General features: G+C 40.1%; 1 protein-coding gene across 3 annotated transcripts in view; it reads left to right on the top strand.

Annotated features, from left to right (window-relative positions):
- The window catches only part of GAB3 (GRB2 associated binding protein 3), an 80,212-nt gene extending 60,394 nt beyond the window's left edge, over positions 1-19,818 (top strand). For all 3 annotated transcript variants that reach the window (XM_032265178.1, XM_032265179.1, XM_032265177.1), the window contains exons 9-10: positions 14,828-14,944; positions 16,785-19,818. In XM_032265178.1, coding sequence (XP_032121069.1) covers positions 14,828-14,944; positions 16,785-16,901 — 234 coding nt within the window. In that variant the 3' untranslated portion in view covers positions 16,902-19,818. The remainder of the gene's footprint in view (positions 1-14,827; positions 14,945-16,784) is intronic.
- Positions 19,819-20,984: the final 1,166 nt, after the last annotated feature.

Here is a 20,984-nt window from a genome sequence, read left to right as displayed (position 1 = left end):
CCACATTTTCCCTGTCCAGTCTATCATTGATGGGCATTTGGGTTGGTTCCAGGTCTTAACTATTATAAACAGTGCTGCAATGAACATTCGTGTGCATGTGTCCTTATACTAGACCGATTTATAATCCTTTGGATATATACCCAGTAATGGGATTGCTGGGTCAAATGGAATTTCTATTTCTAGGTCCTTGAGGAATCGCCACACTGTCTTCCACAATGGTTGAACTAATTTGCACTCCCACCAACAGTGTAAAAGTGTTCCTATTTCTCCACATCCTCTCCAGCATCTGTTGTCTCCAGATTTTTTAATGATCGCCATTGTAACTGGCGTGAGATCCTATCTCAATGTAGTTTTGATTTGCATTTCCCTGATGACCAGTGATGATGAGCATTTTTTCATATGTTTGTTGGCCTCATGTATGTCTTCTTTTGTAAAGTATCTGTTCATATCCTTTGTCCACTTTTGAATGGGCTTGTTAGTTTTTTTCTTGTAGATCTGTTTTAGTTCTTTGTAAATTCTGGATATCAGCCCTTTGTCAGATGGGTAAACAGCAAAAATGTTTTCCCATTCTGTTGGTTGCCGATTCACTCTAATGACTGTTTCTTTTGCCGTGCAGAAGCTGTGGAGTTTGATTAGGTCCCATTTGTCTATTTTGGCTTTTGTTGTCAGTGCTTTTGGTGTTTTAGTCATGAAGTCCTTGCCTACACCTATGTCCTGAATGGTTTTGCCTAGATTTTCTTCTAGGGTTTTTATGGTGTTAGGTCTTATGTTTAAGTCCTTAATCCGTCTGGAGTTAATTTTGGTGTAAGGTGTCAGGAAGGGGTCCAGTTTCTGCTTTCTGCACATGGCTAGCCAGTTTTCCCAACACTATTTATTAAACAGGGAATCCTTTCCCCATGGCTTATTTCTGTCAGGTTTGCCAAAGATCAGATGGTTGTAGATATGTTGTGTTGCCTCCGAGACCTCTGTTCTGTTCCATTGGTCTATATCTCTGTTTTGGTACCAGTACCATGCTGTTTTGATTACTGTAGCCTTGTAGTGTAGTTTGAAGTCCGGTAGTGTGATGCCTCCCGCTTTGTTCTTTTTGCTTAGAATTGACTTGGCTATGCGGGCTCTCTTTGGGTTCCATATGAAGTTTAAGGTGTTTTTTTCCAGTTCTGTGAAGAAGGTCATTGGTAGCTTGATGGGGATAGCATTGAATCTGTAAATTACTTTGGGCAATATGGCCATTTTCACGATATTGATTCTTCCTAACCATGAACATGGAATGTTTCTCCATCTGTTTGTGTCCTCTCTTATTTCGTTGAGCAGTGGCTTGTAGTTCTACTTGAAGAGGTCCTTTATGTTCCTTGTTAGTTGTATTCCTAGGAATTTTATTCTCTTTGTGGCAATTGTGAATGGCAATTCATTCTTGATTTGGCTCTCTTTAAGTCTGTTATTGGTGTATAGGAATGCTTGTGATTTTTGCACATTGATTTTATATCCTGAGACTTTGCTGAAATTGCTTATCAGTTTCAGGAGATTTTGGGCTGAGATGATGGGTCTTCTAGATATACAATCATGTCGTCTGCAAATACAGACAATTTGACTTCCTCCTTTCCTATTTGAATACCCTTTATTTCTTTTTCTTGCCTGATTGCTCTGGCTAGAACTTCCATTACTATATTGAATAGGAGTGGTGAGAGAGGGCATCCTTGTCTAGTGCCACATTTCAAGGGGAATGCTTCCAGTTTTTGCCCATTCAGTATGATATTGGCTGTTGGTTTGTCATAAATAGCTTTTATTATTTTGAGATACGTTCCGTCAATACCTAGCTTATTGAGGGTTTTTAGCATAAAGGGCTGTTGAATTTTGTCAAAGGCCTTCTCTGCATCAATTGAGATAATCATGTGGTTTTTGTCTTTGGTTCTGTTTATGTGGTGAATTACATTTATAGACTTGTGTATGTTGAACCAGGCTTGCATCCCTGGGATGAAGCCTACTTGATCATGGTGGATAAGCTTTTTGATGTGCTGTTGCAATCGGATTGTCAGTATTTTATTGGAGATTTTTGCTTCTATATTCATCAAGGATATTGGCCTGAAGTTTTCTTTTCTTTTTGAGTCTCTGCCGTGTTTTGGTATCAGGATGATGTTGGTCTCATAAAATGATTTGGGAAGAAATCCCTCTTTTTGTATCGTTTGGAATAGTTTCAGAAGGAATGGTACCAGCTCCTCTTTGTATGTCTGGTAGAATTCGGCTGTGAACCCGTCTGGAACTGGGCTTTTTTTGGGTGGTAAGCTCTTAATTGCTGCCTCAACTTCAGACCTTGTTATGGGTCTGTTCAGGGTTTCGGCCTCTTCCTGACTTAGGCTTGGGAGGAGGCAAGTGTCCAGGAATTTATCCATTTCTTCCAGGTTTATTAGTTTATGTGCATAGAGTTGTTTGTAATAATCTCTGATGGTTTGAATTTCTGTGGAATCTGTGGTGATATCCCCTTTATCGTTTTTTATTGCATCAATTTGGTTATTCTCTCCTTTCTTTTTTATTAATCTGGCTAGTGGTCTGTCTATTTTGTTGATCTTTTCGAAAAACCAGCTCCTGGATTTATTGATTTTTTGAAGGGTTTTTTTGTGTCTCTATCTCCTTCAGTTCTGCTCTGATCTTAGCTATTTCTTGTCTTCTGCTAGGCTTTGAGTTTTTTTTATCTTGCTCCTCTATCTCTTTCAATTTTGACGATAGGGTGTCAATTTTTGATCTCTCCTTGCTTCTCATGTGAGCACTTATTGCTACGTATTTTCCTCTAGAGACTGCTTTAAATGTGTCCCAGAGATTCTGGTATGTTGTGTCTTCATTCTCATTGGTTTCAAAGAACATCTTTATTTCTGCCTTCATTTCATTGTTTATCCAGTCAGCATTCAAGAGCCAGTTGTTCAGTTTCCATGAAGTTGTGCGGTTCTGGGTTAGTTTTTGAATTCTGAGTTCTAACTTGATTGCACTGTGGTCTGAGAGACGGTTTGTTATGATTTCCGTTCTTTTGCATTTGCTGAGGAGTGATTTACTCCCAATTATGTGGAAATTTTAGAGTAGGTGTGATGCGGTGCTGAGAAGAATGTATATTCTGTGGATTTGGGGTGGAGAGTTCTGTAAGTGTCTATTAGGTTTGCTTGGTCCAGGTCTGAGTTCAAGTCCTGGATATCCTTGTTAATTTTCTGTCTGGTTGATCTGTCTAATATTGACAATGGGGTATTAAAGTCTCCCATTATAGCTGTGTGGGAGTCTAAGTCTCTTTGTAAATCATTAACAACTTGCCTTATATATCTCAGTGCTCCTGTATTGGATGCATATATATTTAGGATCGTTAGCTCTTCTTGTTGCATTGATCCTTTTACCATTATGTAATGTCCTTCTTTGTCTTTTTTATCTTTATTGCTTTAAAGTTTATTTTATCAGAGATGAGAATTGCAACTCCTGCTTTTTTTTTGCTCTCCATTTGCTTGGTAAATCTTCCTCCATCCCTTTATTTTGAGCCTTTGTGTATCCTTAAACGTGAGATGGGTTTCCTGGATACAGCACACCGATGGGTTTTGGCTTTTTATCCAATTTGCCAGTTTGTGTCTTTTGATTGGGGCATTTAGTCCATTTACATTTAGGGTTAATATTGTTATGTGTGAATTTGATACTGCCATTTTGGTGCTAGCTGGCTGTTTTGACCATTAGTTGATGGAGATTCTTCATTGTGCTGATTCTCTTTACCATTTGGCATGTTTTTGGAGTGGCTGGTACTGGTCATTCCTTTATATGTGTAGAGCCTCTTTCAGGAGTTCTTGTAAAGCAGGCCTGGTAGTGACGAAATCTCTGAGTACTTGCTTGTTCACAAAGGATTTTATTTTTCCTTCACTTATGAAGCTTAGTTTGGCTGGATAGGAGATTCTGGGTTGAAAGTTCTTTTCTTTAAGGATGTTGAATATTGGCCCCCACTCTCTTCTGGCTTGTAGGGCTTCTGCTGAGAGATCCGCTGTGAGTCTGATGGGCTTCCCTTTGTGGGTAACCCGACCTTTCTCTCTGGCTGCCCTTAGTATTTTCTCCTTCATTTCAACCCTGGTGTATCTGACGATTATGTGCCTTGGGGTTGCTCTTCTTGACGAATATCTTTGTGGTGTTCTCTGTATTTCCTGGACTTGGATATTGGCCTGCCTTGCTAGGTTGGGGAAGTTTTCCTGGATAATATCCTGAAGAGTATTTTCCAGCTTGGATTCATTCTCTTTGTGACATTCAGGTACACCTATCAAACGTAGAGTGGGTCTTTTCACATAGTCCCACATTTCTTGGAGACTTTTTTCATTCCTTTTTACCCTTTTTCTCTAATCTTGCCTTCTTGTTTCATTTCATTGAGTTGTCTTTGACCTCTGATATCCTTTCTTCTGCTTGGTCAATTCGGCTGTTGAAACTTGTGCATGCTTTGCAAAGTTCTCATGTTGTGTTTTTCAGCTCCATCAATTCACTTATATTCCTTTATATTTTGTCCATTCTCGTTAGCATTTCGTCGAATCTTTTTTCAGTGTTCTTAGTTTCTTTGCATTGGGTTAGAACATGTTCTTTTAGTTCACAGAAGTTTCTTACTACCCACCTTCTGAAGTCTGATTCTGTCATTTCATCACACTCATTCTCCATCCAACCTTGTTCCCTTACTGGTGAGGAGTTGTGATCCCTTGTAGGAGGAGAGGCGTTCTGCTTTCAGGTGTTTTCATCCTTTTTGCGCTGGTTTCTTCCCATCTTTATGGATTTATCCACCTGTCGTCTTTGTAGTTGCTGGCTTTCAGATTGGGTCTCTGAGTGGACGTTCTGTTTGTTGATGATGAGGTAATTTCTGTTTCTTGGTTTTCCTTCTGACAGTCTGGACCCTCTACTGTAGGTCTGCTCAGGTCCACTCCAGGCTCTGCTTGCCTGGGGATCCCCTGCAGCAGTTGCAGAACAGTGAGGGTTGCTACCAGTTTTCTTCTTCTGCTATCTTTGTCCCAGAAGGATACCCGCCAAGTGTCAGTCTGATCTCTCCTTTATGAGGTGACTCTTTGGATATATAGGGGTCAGGGAGCTGCTTGAGGAGACGGTCTCTTCTTTATAGGAGCTCAAATGGTGAGCTGTGGGCTCCATTGTTCATTCAGAGCTGCTGGGCAGGTACGTTTAGATCTGCTGCAGCAGAACTCATAAACTGCTTTTTGTTCCCAGGTGCTCTGTCCCAGGGATTTAGGGCTTTATTTATGAGTTTCTGTTGTGCTGCTGCCTTCTTTTTTTTTTTTCCTTCAGAGCTGTCTTGCCCAGCAAGGAGGCAGCCTAGTCACTGTCTGCCTGTAGAGGCTTTGCTGAGCTGCTGTGGGCTCTGCCCGGCTGCCAAGTGAACTTCCCTGAAGTCCTGTTTATATCGGTGTAGTTAGAACTGCCTCAGCAATGGTGGCCCACCTCTGTATTGGCACACTCTCTCTATAATGGCGGGTTGCCTCAGCAACCGCCGGCTGCCTCAGCAATGGCGGGTTGCCTCGGCAATGGCAGGCTGCCTCGGCACTGGCTGACTACCTCTGTAGTGTTGGAGTGCCTCAGTAATGGCTGACGCCCCTCCCCCACAGAGCTGGACCATCCCAGGTTCAGCTGCGCTTACTGTGAAACTCTCAATCCAGAGAGTTTCTGATTGCTGTTCTTTTGTGGGGGTGGGACCAGCCGAGCCTGATCGCCTTGCTCCCTGCCTCAGAGCCTTTTTTTTTTTTTAAGTTGGTGTTCCAGTCGCCTGTTGAAGAGGCGCCGGGATCTGTGTGTTTTCCCTTGTCGCGACTCACTGCGCTGGCTTAAACAGTGGCACTGAGATTTGTAGCACTTTTTTTGCCCTGGTATCTCCTGTCCTGGCTCCCTGTCCAGTCCCCTTTTTAAAGAGATGAATGGGCGACTTCCCGTGGCTCCAATCACCAGCCAAAAGGGCACCCAGACCAGTGTATTTTGTACGGAGAACCACTGCACCGGGGCACTGACAAAGCAGCCACGTGGGGCAAAGCAGCCCCGCCGGCCGGGCTGGCCAAAACAGCTGCGCTGGCGACCTGTGGGGCTCCTCCGCCTGGGAATCTCCTAGTCTGTGGGCAATAAAAATGCGGCATCCACTCACCCTCTGCGCTTTCACTGTGAGCTGCAATCCTGAGCTGTTCCTAAACGGCCATCTTGGATCGATCCTTCCACTGTTTTGATTATTGTAGCTTTGTAGTAAGTTTTGAAATCAGAAAGCATGAGTCTTCCAACTTTGTTCTTCTTTTTCATGATTGATTTATCAGTTAAGGGTCCCTTAAGATTACATGTGAACTTTAAGGATAGGTTTTTCTATTTCTGCAAAAGATGCCACTGGAATTCTGATAGGGAAAGCTTTGAATATTCGAACTATTTTGCATAATATCATATTAACAATATTAAGTCTTCCAATACACTAACACAGATATCTTTTCATTTACTTAATGTCTCTTTTACTTTCTTTCTTTTTTTTTTTTTCTTTTTTTTTTTTTTGAGACGGAGTTTTCCTCTTTTTACCCAGGCTGGAGTGCAATGGCGCGATCTCGGCTCACCGCAACCTCCGCCTCCTGGGTTCAGGCAATTCTCCTGCCTCAGCCTCCTGAGTAGCTGGGATTACAGGCACGCACCACCATGCCCAGCTAATTTTTTGTATTTTTGGTGGAGACGGGATTTCACCATGTTGACCAGGATGGTCTCGATCTCTTGACCTCGTGATCCACCCGCCTCAGCCTCCCAAAGTGCTGGGATTACAGGCTTGAGCCACCGCGCCCGGCTACTTTCTTTCTTATAGTTTTCAGTGTACAAGTCTTTGCCCCCTTGGTTAAATTTATTCCTAAGTATTTTGTTCTTTTTGATGATATTGTAATTGAAACTGTTTTTTGGTTTTTTTTTTTTTTAATTTCCTTTTGGGACTGTTCCCAGTTTGGATGTCTTTGCTTTCTTTTGCTTGCCTAATTGTTTTGGCTAGAACTCTCCACACTTTGTTGAATAGAAGTAGCAAAAGTGGGTATGCTTACCTTGTTTCTGATCTTGGTCATATTTGACAGGTTTCTGCATGGATAGATGTCTTCATTTCTTTAAGGCAGTGGTTCTCAGCCAGTGGTGATTTTGACTGTCAAGGGATACTTGGCAATGTCTGGAGACATTTTTGGTTGCCACAACTTGGAGTGGAGAAGGTAGTGCTAATGGCATCTAATGGAAAAAAATTCAGGGGTACTGCTATACATCCTACAATGCACAGGACAGTCCTCACAACAATGAACTATCCAGCCCCAAAAGTCAATAGTGCCACAGCTGAGAAATCCAGCTCCAGGCTAAATACCTAGAAGTAGTGTTGCTGGGTCATCAAATGCATGCTTAACTGAGTCATCAATTGTTTATTTAACTTTGTAAGATACTGCCAAAATGTTCTCCAAAATGGCTATACCATTTTGTACTCCCACCAGCAATTTATGAGAGTTCCAGTTACTCCACCTCCTTTGCCAACATAGTTGGTATTACCAGTTTTTTAAAATTTTATCTCAGTGTGACTCTAGCATGTACTTCCCTAATGGTAAATGATGTTGGACATATTTTGGTGCGTTTACTTGCCATCCATATATTTTCTTTGGTAGAGTATCAGTTCGATCTTTTTGCCAATTTTTAAATCAGATTTTTGTTTTCTTACATTGAGTTTTGAGAGTTCTTTATATAGTCTGTGTACAAGTCCTCCATAGGGGCCAGGTGTGGTGGCTCATGCCTGCAATCCCAGCACTTTGGGAGGCTGAGGTGGGAGGATCATCTGAGGACAAGAGTTTGAGACCAGCCTGGTCAACATGGTGAAACCCCACCTCTACTAAAAACACAAAAATTAGCTGGGTGTGGTGGCACATGCCTGTAGTCCTAGCTATTCGGGAGGCTATCTCAGGATATACTTACCTCTCAGGTTCAAGTGATTCTCCTGCCTCAGCCCCTTGAGTAGCTGGGATTACAGGCGCATGCCACCATGCCCGGCTAATTTTTTTGTATTTTTAGTAGAGACAGGGATTCACCATGTTGGCCAGCTGGTCTCAAACTCCTGACTTCAAGTGATCATCTGCCCGAGCTTCCCAAAGTGCTGAGATTACAGGCATGAGCCACCGTGCCTGGCTCATTTATTCAGATTTTCTTTGATTTTTTTCCCTCATAATTTTTTATTTTTTACATAGATCTTATGCATGTTCTATTAGATTCCTAAGTATTTCATTTTTGGAGCTATTATAAATGGTATTTTTAAAATTTCAGCTTCCAATGACCCACTTGTGGTATACAGAAATATGATTGTCTGAGTGCAGTGGTTCACACCTGTAATCTCAGCACTTTGAGAGGCTGAGGTGAGAGAATGGCTTGAGCCCAAGAGTTCAAGACCAGCCTGGGCAACAAAGTGAGACCCTGTCTCTACGAAAATTCTATTAAAAATTAGCCACACACAGTAGTTGTGCCTATAGTCCCAGCTAATCAGGAGGCTGAGACAGGAGGATCCCTTGAGCCCAAGAGTTTGAGGTTGCTGAATTAACTTACTAATTATAGGAGATTTTTATTTTCTTCAGATTTCTTGGGATTTTTTTTTATTGGTAGAGACAGGGTCTTGCTATATTGCCCAGGCTGGTCTTGAACTTCTAACCTCAAGCCATCCTCCCACCTCAGCTTCCTAAAGTGCTGGGATTATAGGCCTGAGCCACTGTGCCAGGTTTTAAACCAGTTTTGTATTCTCTAGATAAACTCCATTTGGTCATGGTGTATTATTCCTTGTATATATTGCAGCATTTCATCTGCTAATATTTTGTTGAGGATTTTCATGTCTGTGTTCCTAGTGGCTATTGATCTTTAGGTTTTTGTAGTGTCTTTGTGTGGTTTTGTTATTAAGGTAATGCTGGGTTCCTCAAAAAGTGTTCTCTCCCCTTCTAGTTTCTAGAACAGATCGTGTAGAAATAGTTTTATTTACTCTTTAAATTTTTGGTATAATTCAGGAGTGAAATCCTCTGGGTGAATGCAATTTCTTTAACACAAGATCATTATCTATTTGATCTTGGGTGAATTATGGTTATTTTCCTAGGAGCTTTCTAGTTTTACCTTCACATTTGGATTATATCACCTTGAATTAACTTGTGTGCTGTGAGATAGGAGTCAAGACTCATTTTTCCACATATGTTTATCTAATTTGTTGGCACCACTTATGTAAAATGATTATTATTTACTGACTATTCAGCAGTGCCATCTTTGCCATAAATCAAGTATCCATACATGTATGGGTTTTTATGGACTCTTAATTCTATTCTGTTGGTCTACCTGTCTATCTTAGAACAATACAAACTCCCTTATTTGCTGTAGCTTTATAAGACTCAGTATCAAGGAAAGTAAGTCCTCCTGCTTTGATTACCTTCAAGGTATTTTCAGGTTTTTTTCTTTGACCTTTCTACTCCTATAAACATTTTAGAAACAATTTGTCAATTTCTACCAAAAAAGGAGAAAAATATTGTTCTCAGCAGGAAGGGCGGTCAAAATTACTTTATTCAACATTACTGGAGGTGAAACTACATTTATTCCATTTTTAAATTTTTAAAAATCTGATGAGACACTTTGATAGGCAAGGTAGCATGAAAAACACCTGTTACTTAAGATAAATTTTTAAATCTAAAATTCAGCTGACAAGAGGGGAAGGGAAAGGAAATCTCTGGTGCCAAAAATATTGAGAAATTACAACCCCCAAATTAATAAGAATTACAAATAATAGAATCAAATATGGAAGTAGGCAGTTTTTGGAAATACAGGATTTTGAATATAAAATAAGTAGTTTTACTATATATAAAGAAATAAATGAGAAATTGAAAGTGGATTAAGTAATAAGATACTATTAAAAATGGCCAAGTAGATTATAAAACACCATTTACAACTTGTAGAAGTAAAAATAAAGATGAAATTAGAAACTCAATGGATGAGATAAATAGACTAAGCACAGAGTGATTTGGTGAGCTGGAGGATAATTTATGAAGAAGTTACTAATAAATCAGAACAAGGAGTTAAAAATATATTAGGAGAATATGAAAGAAATTTGGGACATGGAAGACAGAATAAGAAAGTCAAATATTTGTATAGTCAGAGTTGTTGAAGGAGATCATAGAAAAATAGGAGAGAAGCAATAAGTCAAGGGATAATGCTGGAGTTGATCGTAATTCATGAAAGGTACCATTCCTCCACAAGTACAAAGACTTACAAGGAGGTTAGTATGATAAAATATTAGTGGAGGATACATGGTGGGTGTATTTTCTTTAATTTGGCTGATTGCTTGAAAAATTTTATAATAATAAGCTTAGAAAATCCCTACAAAAGTGAAATGAATAAAGGTAAGAACAGAAACTAACAAAATAAACAACAAAATCAGAGAGGATCAATACAGCTGTAATTGGCTCTTTAAAAAGACTCAAATTTAACAAAACTAATAAAAAAGATATGAATACAAGTAAATAATATTAAGAATGAAAAATAAATAATAATTGCAAATACATGAGAGATTAACTACATAAGAGAATATTGTGAACAACTCTATACAAATAAATTTGAAAAGTTTGGCAAATTCTCTGGATTAAAATAATCAAAAATTGACTCAAGTAGAAGTAGAAAACCTGAATGTTTGTGTGGCCATTAAAGACACTGAATCAGTAGGAAAATTTGTACTACAAAGGATCACAAGGCCCAAAAAATTTGACAGATAGTTTTTACCAAAAAGAAGAGACAAGTACAATCTTGTATAAACACCTACAAGGAATTGCAGAAGAGGATATTATCCAGCTTACTTTATGAGGTTAAAATAATTTTATAACAAAACAAATAGCAATTACATAAGTAGAAAGTTTTAGGCCAGTATTACTAATGGATGCAGATTTTAAAATCCCAAAGAAGAATATGGCTAACCAAATACTTGTACACAAGTGTTCATAGAAGCATTTTTTCATAATATCCAAAAAGGGAAAACAACTCAAATGATCATCGACTGATGAATTTGTTAATAAAATGTAGTATAGCTGTACAGTGGAATATTATGCAGCCATAAAAAGAAGTAAAGTACTGATACATGAAACAATACTGATACTGATACATGAAACAATGTGCATGAACCTCAGATGGAAAATTGACCACAAGCCTCCGGTTTCTCTCCATTCCCAAACAGCAAAGAAATGTGTTAAAGGCATAAACACACAAAGATGTGAAGAATCAGAGATGAAAATAGCAGTTACATATTGGATACTGGAAAGCAGGTGGATACGTAGTAAATGACTTATAAGCTCCCCCCAAAAAAATTAAATCTTAAATGTGCTGGGAGGAAGGCAAGAAGCAACTTGACTTATACTGCAGAATATCCAAAGAGTTTAGGAATTGTCCACAGGAGGTAGTTCCAAAGTAGGGCTGAAGGGAAAGTGAAAGAAGGAGTAATGGTCAAAAGCATCAGGTAAATCCCAAGATCCCTTCCCTCACTCCATGGAGGTGAACCACTGTGACTTTCCATCCCCCATCTTATAGAAAAGTTAAAGTGTAGTCTCTCTGGAGAGGGTAAAACAAAGGGTCTCTGCACTGAGGGATACTAGACGTATTTTATTTGACCATGAACACTATACTAACAACAAGGCGATTAAGTCAGTAGGCATAATGTATATGAGAACCATTCTCAAACCCTTTCCTTTACCCCTCTTTTCCAGAATGTTGACAACCAGACCTTTACAATTGAGTCTGGAGATTGGAAGATATTTCTCTGGGCTCTTTGAGCAGCCCAAGTAGCAAAACCTACTTCCTAATATTGGGGGTTACTCAAGATAACCACAAAATGGGATCACCCTGCAGAAAACTCCAGAGTTGACAAACACCATCCATGTACACAAAGCTTCACATTAGCTTTTTGGTCTTTCACTCATATAAGCAACAGTCAATGATTTCATGTGACATTTCAGGAAAGCTCTAGCATGAAAGATTGAGACCAAAACAGATTGGATGAAATATGAACTATGCTAGGAGGAAAAGTCTTTTTATTTATTTATTGTTTTTATTTTATTTATTTATTTATTTTTGTAAGGCAAAGCTCTATTACCGAGGCTGGAGTGCAGTGGCATGATCTTGGCTCACTGCAACCTCTGCCTCCGAGGTTCAAGCGATTTTCCTGCCTCAGCCTCCCAAGTAGCTGGGTTCCATGTGCACACCACCATGCCTGGCTGATTTTTGTATTTTTAGTAGAGACGGGGTTTTGCCATGTTGGCCAGGCTGGTATTAAACTTCTGACCTCAAGTGATCCACTCACCTTGGCCTCCCAAATTGCTGGGATTAAAAGCGTGAGCCACCACTCCTGACCAGGAAAAGCCTTTTTAAAACTCTATTAGTACCAATATTCTTAGAGAGATGAGCTATTACAATCATTAACCAGGAATATCTATTAAGTCAACCAAGCACATTAACAGATTAAAGGAAAAAAAATCATATGTTATCTTACTAGATGTGGAAAAAGCATTTGATAGAACTCAACATCTATTCATGAAAAAATCTATTAGTAAACAAGGAATAGAGGAATTTTCTTTAACCTCATAACAAATGAAAAATGAATCTAATAGAACCTATAGTAGACATCATACTCAGCACTAAAAATATCTCCTTTAAAATCAGGCTCAAAACAAAAATGATCTCTTTAGCTATTTCTATTCAGCATTGTATTTGAAGTCCCATCTAATGTTAGAGGACAAACTAAAGATACAAAAGGAGTAAGAATTAGAAAGGAAGGAAGAAGACAAAGACATAATGACAACTCAAAATAATCTACTTAGAAATAATTAGAATTAATAAGTTAGTAAAATAAATAATCACAATAAAAGATATCAAGGTTGCTGGATATAAAATCAAAATACACAATCCAGTTGAATGTCTATATAATGGTAACAAACAGAAAAAAGAATTTAAACGAAACTTCCATTTACAGTAACAAGAAACTCTAGGTATTTAGGGATAAATCTAACAAAAAACATTGTGGAGAAAATTATTAAAGCTTACTGAAAGACATTAAGGAGAATAAAATAAGTGGAAAAGTAGGCCATGTTCCTGAATAGGAAGACTCAAACTTTTAAGACATTATCTTACCAGTTCCCTAACAGAGATTTTTGAGGAACTTTGAAACTGATTCTAAAAGGGTCAAGATTACTCAAGACATTCTGGGGTTATTCATGTCAAGTAAAAACAACAAAAGTGGAATGAATTGTATTTATATTGCACCACCATATACAACACTAAAATCAGTTCAAGTGAGATTATTGCTTAAACGTGAAGCAAATTATTGCAAAACTTTATAATTTCAGGAAAAAATATAAGGAAATAAACTATGACCTCAGCATAGGGAAGGATTCCTTAAACAAAACGCAAGTGCAAGCCATACAGGAAAAGATTGACATATTACATTAAAAGTATTTCTTAGTCAAAAGAAATACCACAAAAAGAAATGAAAAGACAAGTTACAGACTGCGATGAGCTATCTGCAACATACATGACAGTAAATGATTACTCTCCAGGACATAGGAACAAGTACTAGGATAAGTAAGAAAAATACACAAATAATTCAATACAAAAATTAACCAGAAGCAAGGCAAAAAAAAAAAAAAAAAAAAAAAACCTGAACAGGCAATTTACGGAAGAGAAATAAACAAATGACCCTTCAACATATGAACAGGTGCTCATGCTAATTAATAATTAGGGGAATGGAAAATCAAACCACAGTAAAATACCATTTTACCTGTCTCAGGTAGGAAAAATATTGAAGTCTGACAATACAAGTGATGGCCAGGATGGGCAGCAATAGAAGTTCTTACACACTCCTGGTACATATGTAGATTGGTTCACTCTGGAAAATAGTTTGGTGTTATTTAGTAAACTTCAAGATGCTCACATCCTATAACCCCATGATTCCATTCCCAAGTAAATGCCCTAGAAATTCTCCCACAGGTGCATGAATGCCCATGGCAGCATTGCTTATGATAGCCCCCAAACTGGGAGCAACTCAAATATCCTTTGATGGCGGAATGGTTAAATAGGTCATGCAATGGAGTATCTGACCCAGTGCAAAGGAGCGACGCAAGTGAATGTGGAGTACCTAATGTTGAGCACAAAACTGAAGCCAACCAAAATACGTACAATGTGATTCTGTTGATATGACATTCAAAAACATGCAAAATGAAACAGTCTGTTATTTAAGGACTCTTGCATACTCATGAAACTATATTTAAAAATAGAAGGAGTGGTAAGCACAAAATTCAAGGTAGTATTTCACCTCTTAGGAGGAGAAGGAAAGATGGTAGAGAGGAAACCGCTTCAAAGATATAGACTGGTAGCATTTCACTTCTGAAGCTGGGTCAGGAGTTTCACCTGTGTTATAACCGTTTGCATTGTGCAAGGTATTTTTAAATGTATTTGGGATGCCTTCACAAGAACTTTAATAAGTATAGTTGATCTTTTCTGGTTTTAATCTCTAAAGTATCACAGGCCTATCAGATTATGAAGCAAATTCTGTTTTGAGTGAATTTTGGCAAACTGTTTCTATGGCGATTAATGGTATGGTTTCATTGTGAAGGCCAAATTGGCTACATTCTGTTTGAAATTACAGTTCTCACTCAGATATGCAGGCTGATCGACTCACATCTCACCAGACTATTCTGTTACTGTCTAATGGCAGCTGCTTGGGTGAAGCCACAACTTGCCTTCCTTCCCTTGAGCAACCAATAGACATGATTAATCTAACTCCTGTGATGTTGGTTCCTAGGAGGAGCACCGAACAGCCAGTTCCCTGAGCAGTGGTACTCTTATGTGGACAAAGAAATTCAGCCTAGATTATTTGGCTCTGGACTTCAATTCAGCATCACCAGCCCCTGTGCAGCAGGTAGGAAAGGCTTTGCATCTGAGAATTCCCAGGTGATTCCATTTCTGCCTAGACTTTTCTGATTATCAAACCAGGGATATTCTCCTTAGAAAGTGTTAAAAATGCAGACATGTATAATGAAGAATATTAAAATCAGCCCTAATCCCACCTCCCAGTGAGAATGAACTCTTGGTTTATTTCTTTCTATGGTATGCTCTTTGTGTGTATACGTACAAATGTGTGTGGTATTCACACTTCAAAATTTGGACCATAAAGTTGATAGAAAAATATCTCAGGCAAAAATGAGGGGGTAGAGGACCCTCCAGGTGTAGGAACATCTTGTTTAGGCAACAATTAACAGCCTAGTTTGGCTAGAGTTTAGGGAGCAGTGGAAGGAACTGTAAGTTGGAAGTAAGGGGCCTTGAATGGTAAGTTGGGCAGCTATCCCTTTGGGTAGAACTCTCATCTGAAAAGTGGGAATCAGAAATGACAACACTATATCAAGGGCTGTTGTGAGGATTAATTGAGTTAATACCTGTAAGTTATCATAGCTGGGAATTAATATCACCCTACTGTACAGTGTAAGGGAGTGCATGGGAAGCAATGGGGGACTTTTCTGCTCTTTTGCTGAAGTAACTCCTACTTCTTTTCCACATTTAGTATCATTGCAAAAACCTGATATGAGACTGAGAAAAGCTGGTCAGAAGGGTGGGAGTGATAAGCATAAAAGGAGCATTAGTCAGTTTGGTAGACTATGTACTCGAAACAAGCAACCCCCAAATCTCTTTTGCTTTCAACACAAAGGCTCTTTTATTGCAGGCCAGAGCCTTTGTGTTCCAGGTCATCTTCAGTCCAGGGCCCAGGCAAGAGAAGCAGCCCGCATCTGAGATGTGCTAAACTCTGACAGAGGAAAAAGAGAGATTGCAGAATCACAGAATACCTCTTTTCTCATTAGTTTTGGAACATATCACTTTCTTTTTGTTGTTGTTGTTTTGTTTTCTTGAGACAAGGTCTCACTCTGTCACACAGGCTGAAGTGCAGTGGCATGGTTATAGCTCACTGCAGCCTTGATATCCTGGGTTCAAGGGATCCTCCTATCTCAGCCTCCCAAGTAGCTGGGACTACAGTTGTGTACCATCACCCCAAGCTGTTTTTTATTTTTATAGAGATGGGGTCATGCTTTGTGGCCCAGGCTGGTCTTGATCTCCTGGGCTCAAGTGATCCTCCTGCCTTGGCCTCTATATTAGTTCATTCTCATTCTGCCATGAAGAAATACCTGAGATGGGGTAATTTGTAAAGGAAAGAGGTTTAATTGACTCACAGTTCAGTATGGCTGGGAAAGCCTCTGGAAACTTAAAATCATGGTGGAAAGGGAAGCAAACATATCGTTCTTCACATGGTGGCAGGAGGAGGAGTGCAGAGTGAAGGGGGGAAAAGCCCCATCAGATCTCCTGAGAACTCACTATCATGAGAACAGCATGAGGGTAACTGCCCCATGATTCTATTACCTCTTATCAAGTCCCTCCCAGGGAACATGGGGATTATGGGAACTACAATTCAAGATAAGATTTGGGTGGGGGCACAGCCAAACCATATCAGCCTCCCAAAGTGCTGGAATTACATGCACATGCCACCATGCCCAGCCGTGTCACTTCCACTCACATTATATTGGTCAAAGCAAGTCAAGTGGCTAGAGCAAAATTGAGGAAAGCAGAGGCATTCACGCACACATACAAAGTATAAAGCTTCCACACACAGGAAAGAGCAACAAATATTTAACAATGTAATTGAATGCAAAAGGGTAAACATTTTCCTGACATTTTAAGTTACATGTAATGAAAGCCTTTTTGTTCTCCTTCAGAAACTTCTCCTTTCAGAAGAACAAAGAGTAGACTATGTTCAAGTGGATGAGCAGAAGACACAGGCTCTCCAGAGCACAAAACAGGAGTGGACGGATGAAAGGCAATCCAAAGTATGAGAGGTGCAGGCTTGCACCATGTGTGAAACAGGGAAGTTTGGAGCTCAGTTTGAGGCTGTTTTGTTTTGTTTTGTTTTTTCTACTAAAAACATACTGATGGTCAACACAGGTTTAAAACCAAGAGAGAATATGTAGTTTTCAAGGTCTTGGCCATAACCTTTAGGAAAGACCTGTTTACACATTGAAGGAAGAAAAGAAGGAAGCAGTTGCCTTCTGGAGGGGGCTCTGAGAGAATCTAGCCTCTCCCCTGCCCTATCAGAGTGAGTGTTGCCACCAACAGGATTATATTGTTTGCTTCTAATACCTGAAATTCTGACCTCTCTCCTGTGCTTCAATAAGAATGATAAATAATCCTAGCAAAGGGGCATCTGGAGACCATCTTGTTCCAGACTCTGAAGACAGTTGAGGAGATTGAGCCCAGTAATGGTGGCAGAATCTTACTCTAAAGACTTCAGCAGACTAGTCACTGCAATCCCCAAAGAAAGGCAAGTGACAAAGGCAATGGATCTCAGACTCTGAGATAAGTATATCAGATGACACTGGTGGCTCTAAGGACATTGCAATTAAGCAGCTACCTGTAGCCAGGGATTCTGCTGCTCTTGGCTTTTTCCCATGCATTGTCTAATCTCTTCTCTGAAAGAACTTGTAAGATAGGCATGGAAGAGACCATTGTTGCCACTTTGAAGGAAAGAACACTGAGAACTAGAGGAGGGAATGCTTTGTCCAAGATTACTCACAAAGCCGAGACCCAGAGTCAGGCTTAGAATACAGTTGGCCAGGCTGCCAATTGCAAGCTCATTCCACTACCTCATACTTCCTCTGAGGATTTTGACAAAATGTATCAATTGGGTGAGCCTTGGAGACGTGTGGGAGACACATGCAGACACAAGATGAGTACTCATCCTCTTTCCCTTTCATAGGGATCTGAACAGGTGCTTTGATACTTGAAAGGTATGCATGTCAAGTGAGGGTTTCTTTGTGCAATGTTCAACTGGAATTCTATCTTCAGTAGTTACAATTAGAAATACCTACTGATTGTCAGTCTGAAGGCCATTCTCATAGTCCCTTATGCAGTGTGCTTCCCTGTGAGCTGGCTAATGCTAGCAGATGAATTTTTACGGCCTTGGGGAAGGCATAGGTTGTCCCTGGCTATCATATGATGGATCCAAGCTTTGGAGTGATAGATAAAAGTGACCAGGAAGAAACCTGTGGATTCCATTCTTAGGTTTCCTAGCCAGTTGCTCCCTTCTGCTTGAGAAGTGACTAGGTACTGAGAGTACAAACACTCTCACTTCATAATGAGGGCATCATGTCACCCCTTCCTTCACAGATCCTGGGGTAGAGGAGACTCAGAATGAAGGTGTCAGTTGGACATGAAGTGCTATTTAATGCCCATTCTTGATCCTTCTGAGCACCTACAGCTGGGAACTAAGCAGATACTGTGACTGCGTTCTCTATGAGGATAGATCAGATTGGCAGTAAGGCCCATGATAGTCAGTGCAGCTGGGGCAGTTGTAGACTTTGCTACAGGGTTTCAGAGTTTCCAGTCACCTCGCAGGCAGGTAAATGCCAAAGTCTTAGTTTTTCAGAACATACAAGAACTCATTTTGATTTCCAAAGAAGCAGGCTCTGGTGACATTATTTTCTTACTTGGACAAAGTGGGGGACATTTTACAGTATTTTAACTGAGTTCAGGGTACTCAGTGAGCCTGGACAGAGCAAGGAGTGGGCTCCGCACTCCCAAAGCCTGCAGCCAGCTATGCATCACTAAACACAACCAGAGCCTGTGAGGAGCTGCCTTCTTCCTCATGTGACTTGCAAAGAGTCTCAGGCAAGAAACCAGGGCTTCAGACTGCCAGTTCCCATGGAGGGTAGTTTCCCCCTGTGTGGAGCACTTGTGTTAGGATCATTAATTATCTGACAAAGGCTGGCGCAGAAAAAATTGTAGGCCCAAGTGCCAAGAACCACACCAGATTGTAGATAGAAAAGAACAGCTGAAATTATGTCAGTAGTGAAATGTCACTCAATTGAACCCCACAAAAAAGAAAAGAACTCTGTTACTACAAAACATTTCTAAAAACGTATTTATAGCATGAGGAACTACACACATGGGTAGTGTGACCTGTTACTTAAAAACGGAATGCTCTGAATAGGCACTCTCTACATTAAAGGTATGGAAGGTGATAGGGGTCAGAATTCTAAAAATTTAATTTTAAAAAAGGCGACTCACCCCTTTTTCCAGGGTGTATGCAATTATGTCCTGCTTTGATAAAACTGCTAGAGGATGGCTGTGCAAAAGCCTAAAGATTTAAGGAAACAAAGTACAGGTAGTTTTTGAGCTGACAGCAGCAAAGCCACCATGAGTCAAAATATTGGTTTTGTTGGAGATGATCAATGTGTATGTGTGTTTCTGACCAAGGGCCTGATGTTTGTTACAGAAATGATCCCAGACACCTATGAGATGTGGGAATCAGCATTGTTACGCAATTAACCCCATATTGTTTTCTGTAGTTCCTTTTGTTTCATTTTCTTCTGTCTTGTTAGAAAATTCCTCCCAATCTGGGGTTGTCCAGTGCAGGACAGGGGACCCAAGAGTCTCAAGCCTGCAAGTCCAGAAGGTGACAAACCCAGGAGCACTTGGAGTTAAGCTTTCCTTGGGGAAGAAGAGCCTTGAGGTCCAGCACACAGTGTGGCTATAAAGGCATGAAGCGACCCACCCACTGTACTGTCCGCTTCACAGCATCAGCCAAGTCATGACCTTTAGGTCTGAGTTGAAACTGAAGGTTCTCCTCAGGCCTGTCTTTTTCCTCAGTCCCTGTTCATACCACCTCTGCACCCACAATCACACTGATTTTTCAAATTCATTTTGTTTTTACAATTTCATTTCTGGCATTAATAAAAGTCTTATAAGGAAGAATGATGACTTAAGTTGTTCTTTATTTAAGTGATGACATCCAATATAAATAAAGAACATATTTTGAAAGCTGACTATTTGAAAATGGACTTCATAACCATTTTTAAGTTGAAGTACAACAAACTTAACCTGACTCACGTGCAGTGGCCTACATGCATGTTATTTCACTGCAAACAGTTGAGCATATGGCTGTAATTAGCCAAACCACATCTTGTCATTTTCTTTATTTCTTCATTGGAAACTAGCTTCAATAATTAGCAGTAAAATCAACTGCTCACCCTGTCACCATGTATAACATGACCTTCGTGATTGCTTGTATAAGAAGGCAACTACCGTAGGCCTGCCTCTCCCTAGAAGGGGTCTCTTGCCACCACCTCCCTTTTCTCCATAGCTGAGTCTCCCAGATGTCCTGGGTGCTGGGTCAGTGGCATCTCTAGGCCATGGATCAAGGAAGGGACAAAGTAGGGGGGGCGGGCTCAGGTTTGGGGGAAAGAGGCCAAAGGCATAGAGAGAACAGGCCTGGGGGATCCCAGGGCCGAGAGAAAGGAGGAAAAACCACATTAAATTCCTCGCCCCTGGTGAAGTATGAGGCCAATCATGAACACTTTTTCCCCGCACACACACTCTGGACCAAGTCTCTGACCCAGAAAGCAGCAGGTTGGCCCAACCTCACATACATGGGCACTTTATCTATAACAGAGTGGGCACTGGAGAGCCGCGGGGACTGGATGGTTGTGCAGGGTGATCAGGTGGACAAAATGATGCAGATGGATAAAAATGAACCTTGACCCCACTCTGCTGCTACACACAAACACAGATTCCAGGGAAATCTGTGGAACAATAAACTCTACGAGTTCCCTGTGCTTTAGAGGAGCCATTTTGCTTGTAAGCACTGTTGTCTGGTCTTTGTTTCATGGTCAAAGAACAAAACCAAATTGTTTTATATTTGTGTTTGTCTGAAATTTTGGATTTCAACTTTTTGTTCTTCAATTTGAGGCTTTTAATTCATTTTCATACTCTATGATGATAGAAGTCAGAATAATGGTTACCTCCATTGGGGAGATTATTTTTGATCATAAAGGGTCATAGGGGAACTTTCTGGAATGATGGAAATGTTCTACATCTCAATCTGGGTAGTGGTTACATAGATGTATACATATGTAAAAATT

This window comes from Sapajus apella, unplaced genomic scaffold (genome assembly GCF_009761245.1).
Source record: "Sapajus apella isolate SASKATOON/1434 unplaced genomic scaffold, GSC_monkey_1.0 scaffold149, whole genome shotgun sequence".
Taxonomy (NCBI): domain Eukaryota; kingdom Metazoa; phylum Chordata; class Mammalia; order Primates; family Cebidae; genus Sapajus; species Sapajus apella.
This window is presented reverse-complemented; position numbering and strand designations above follow the sequence as displayed.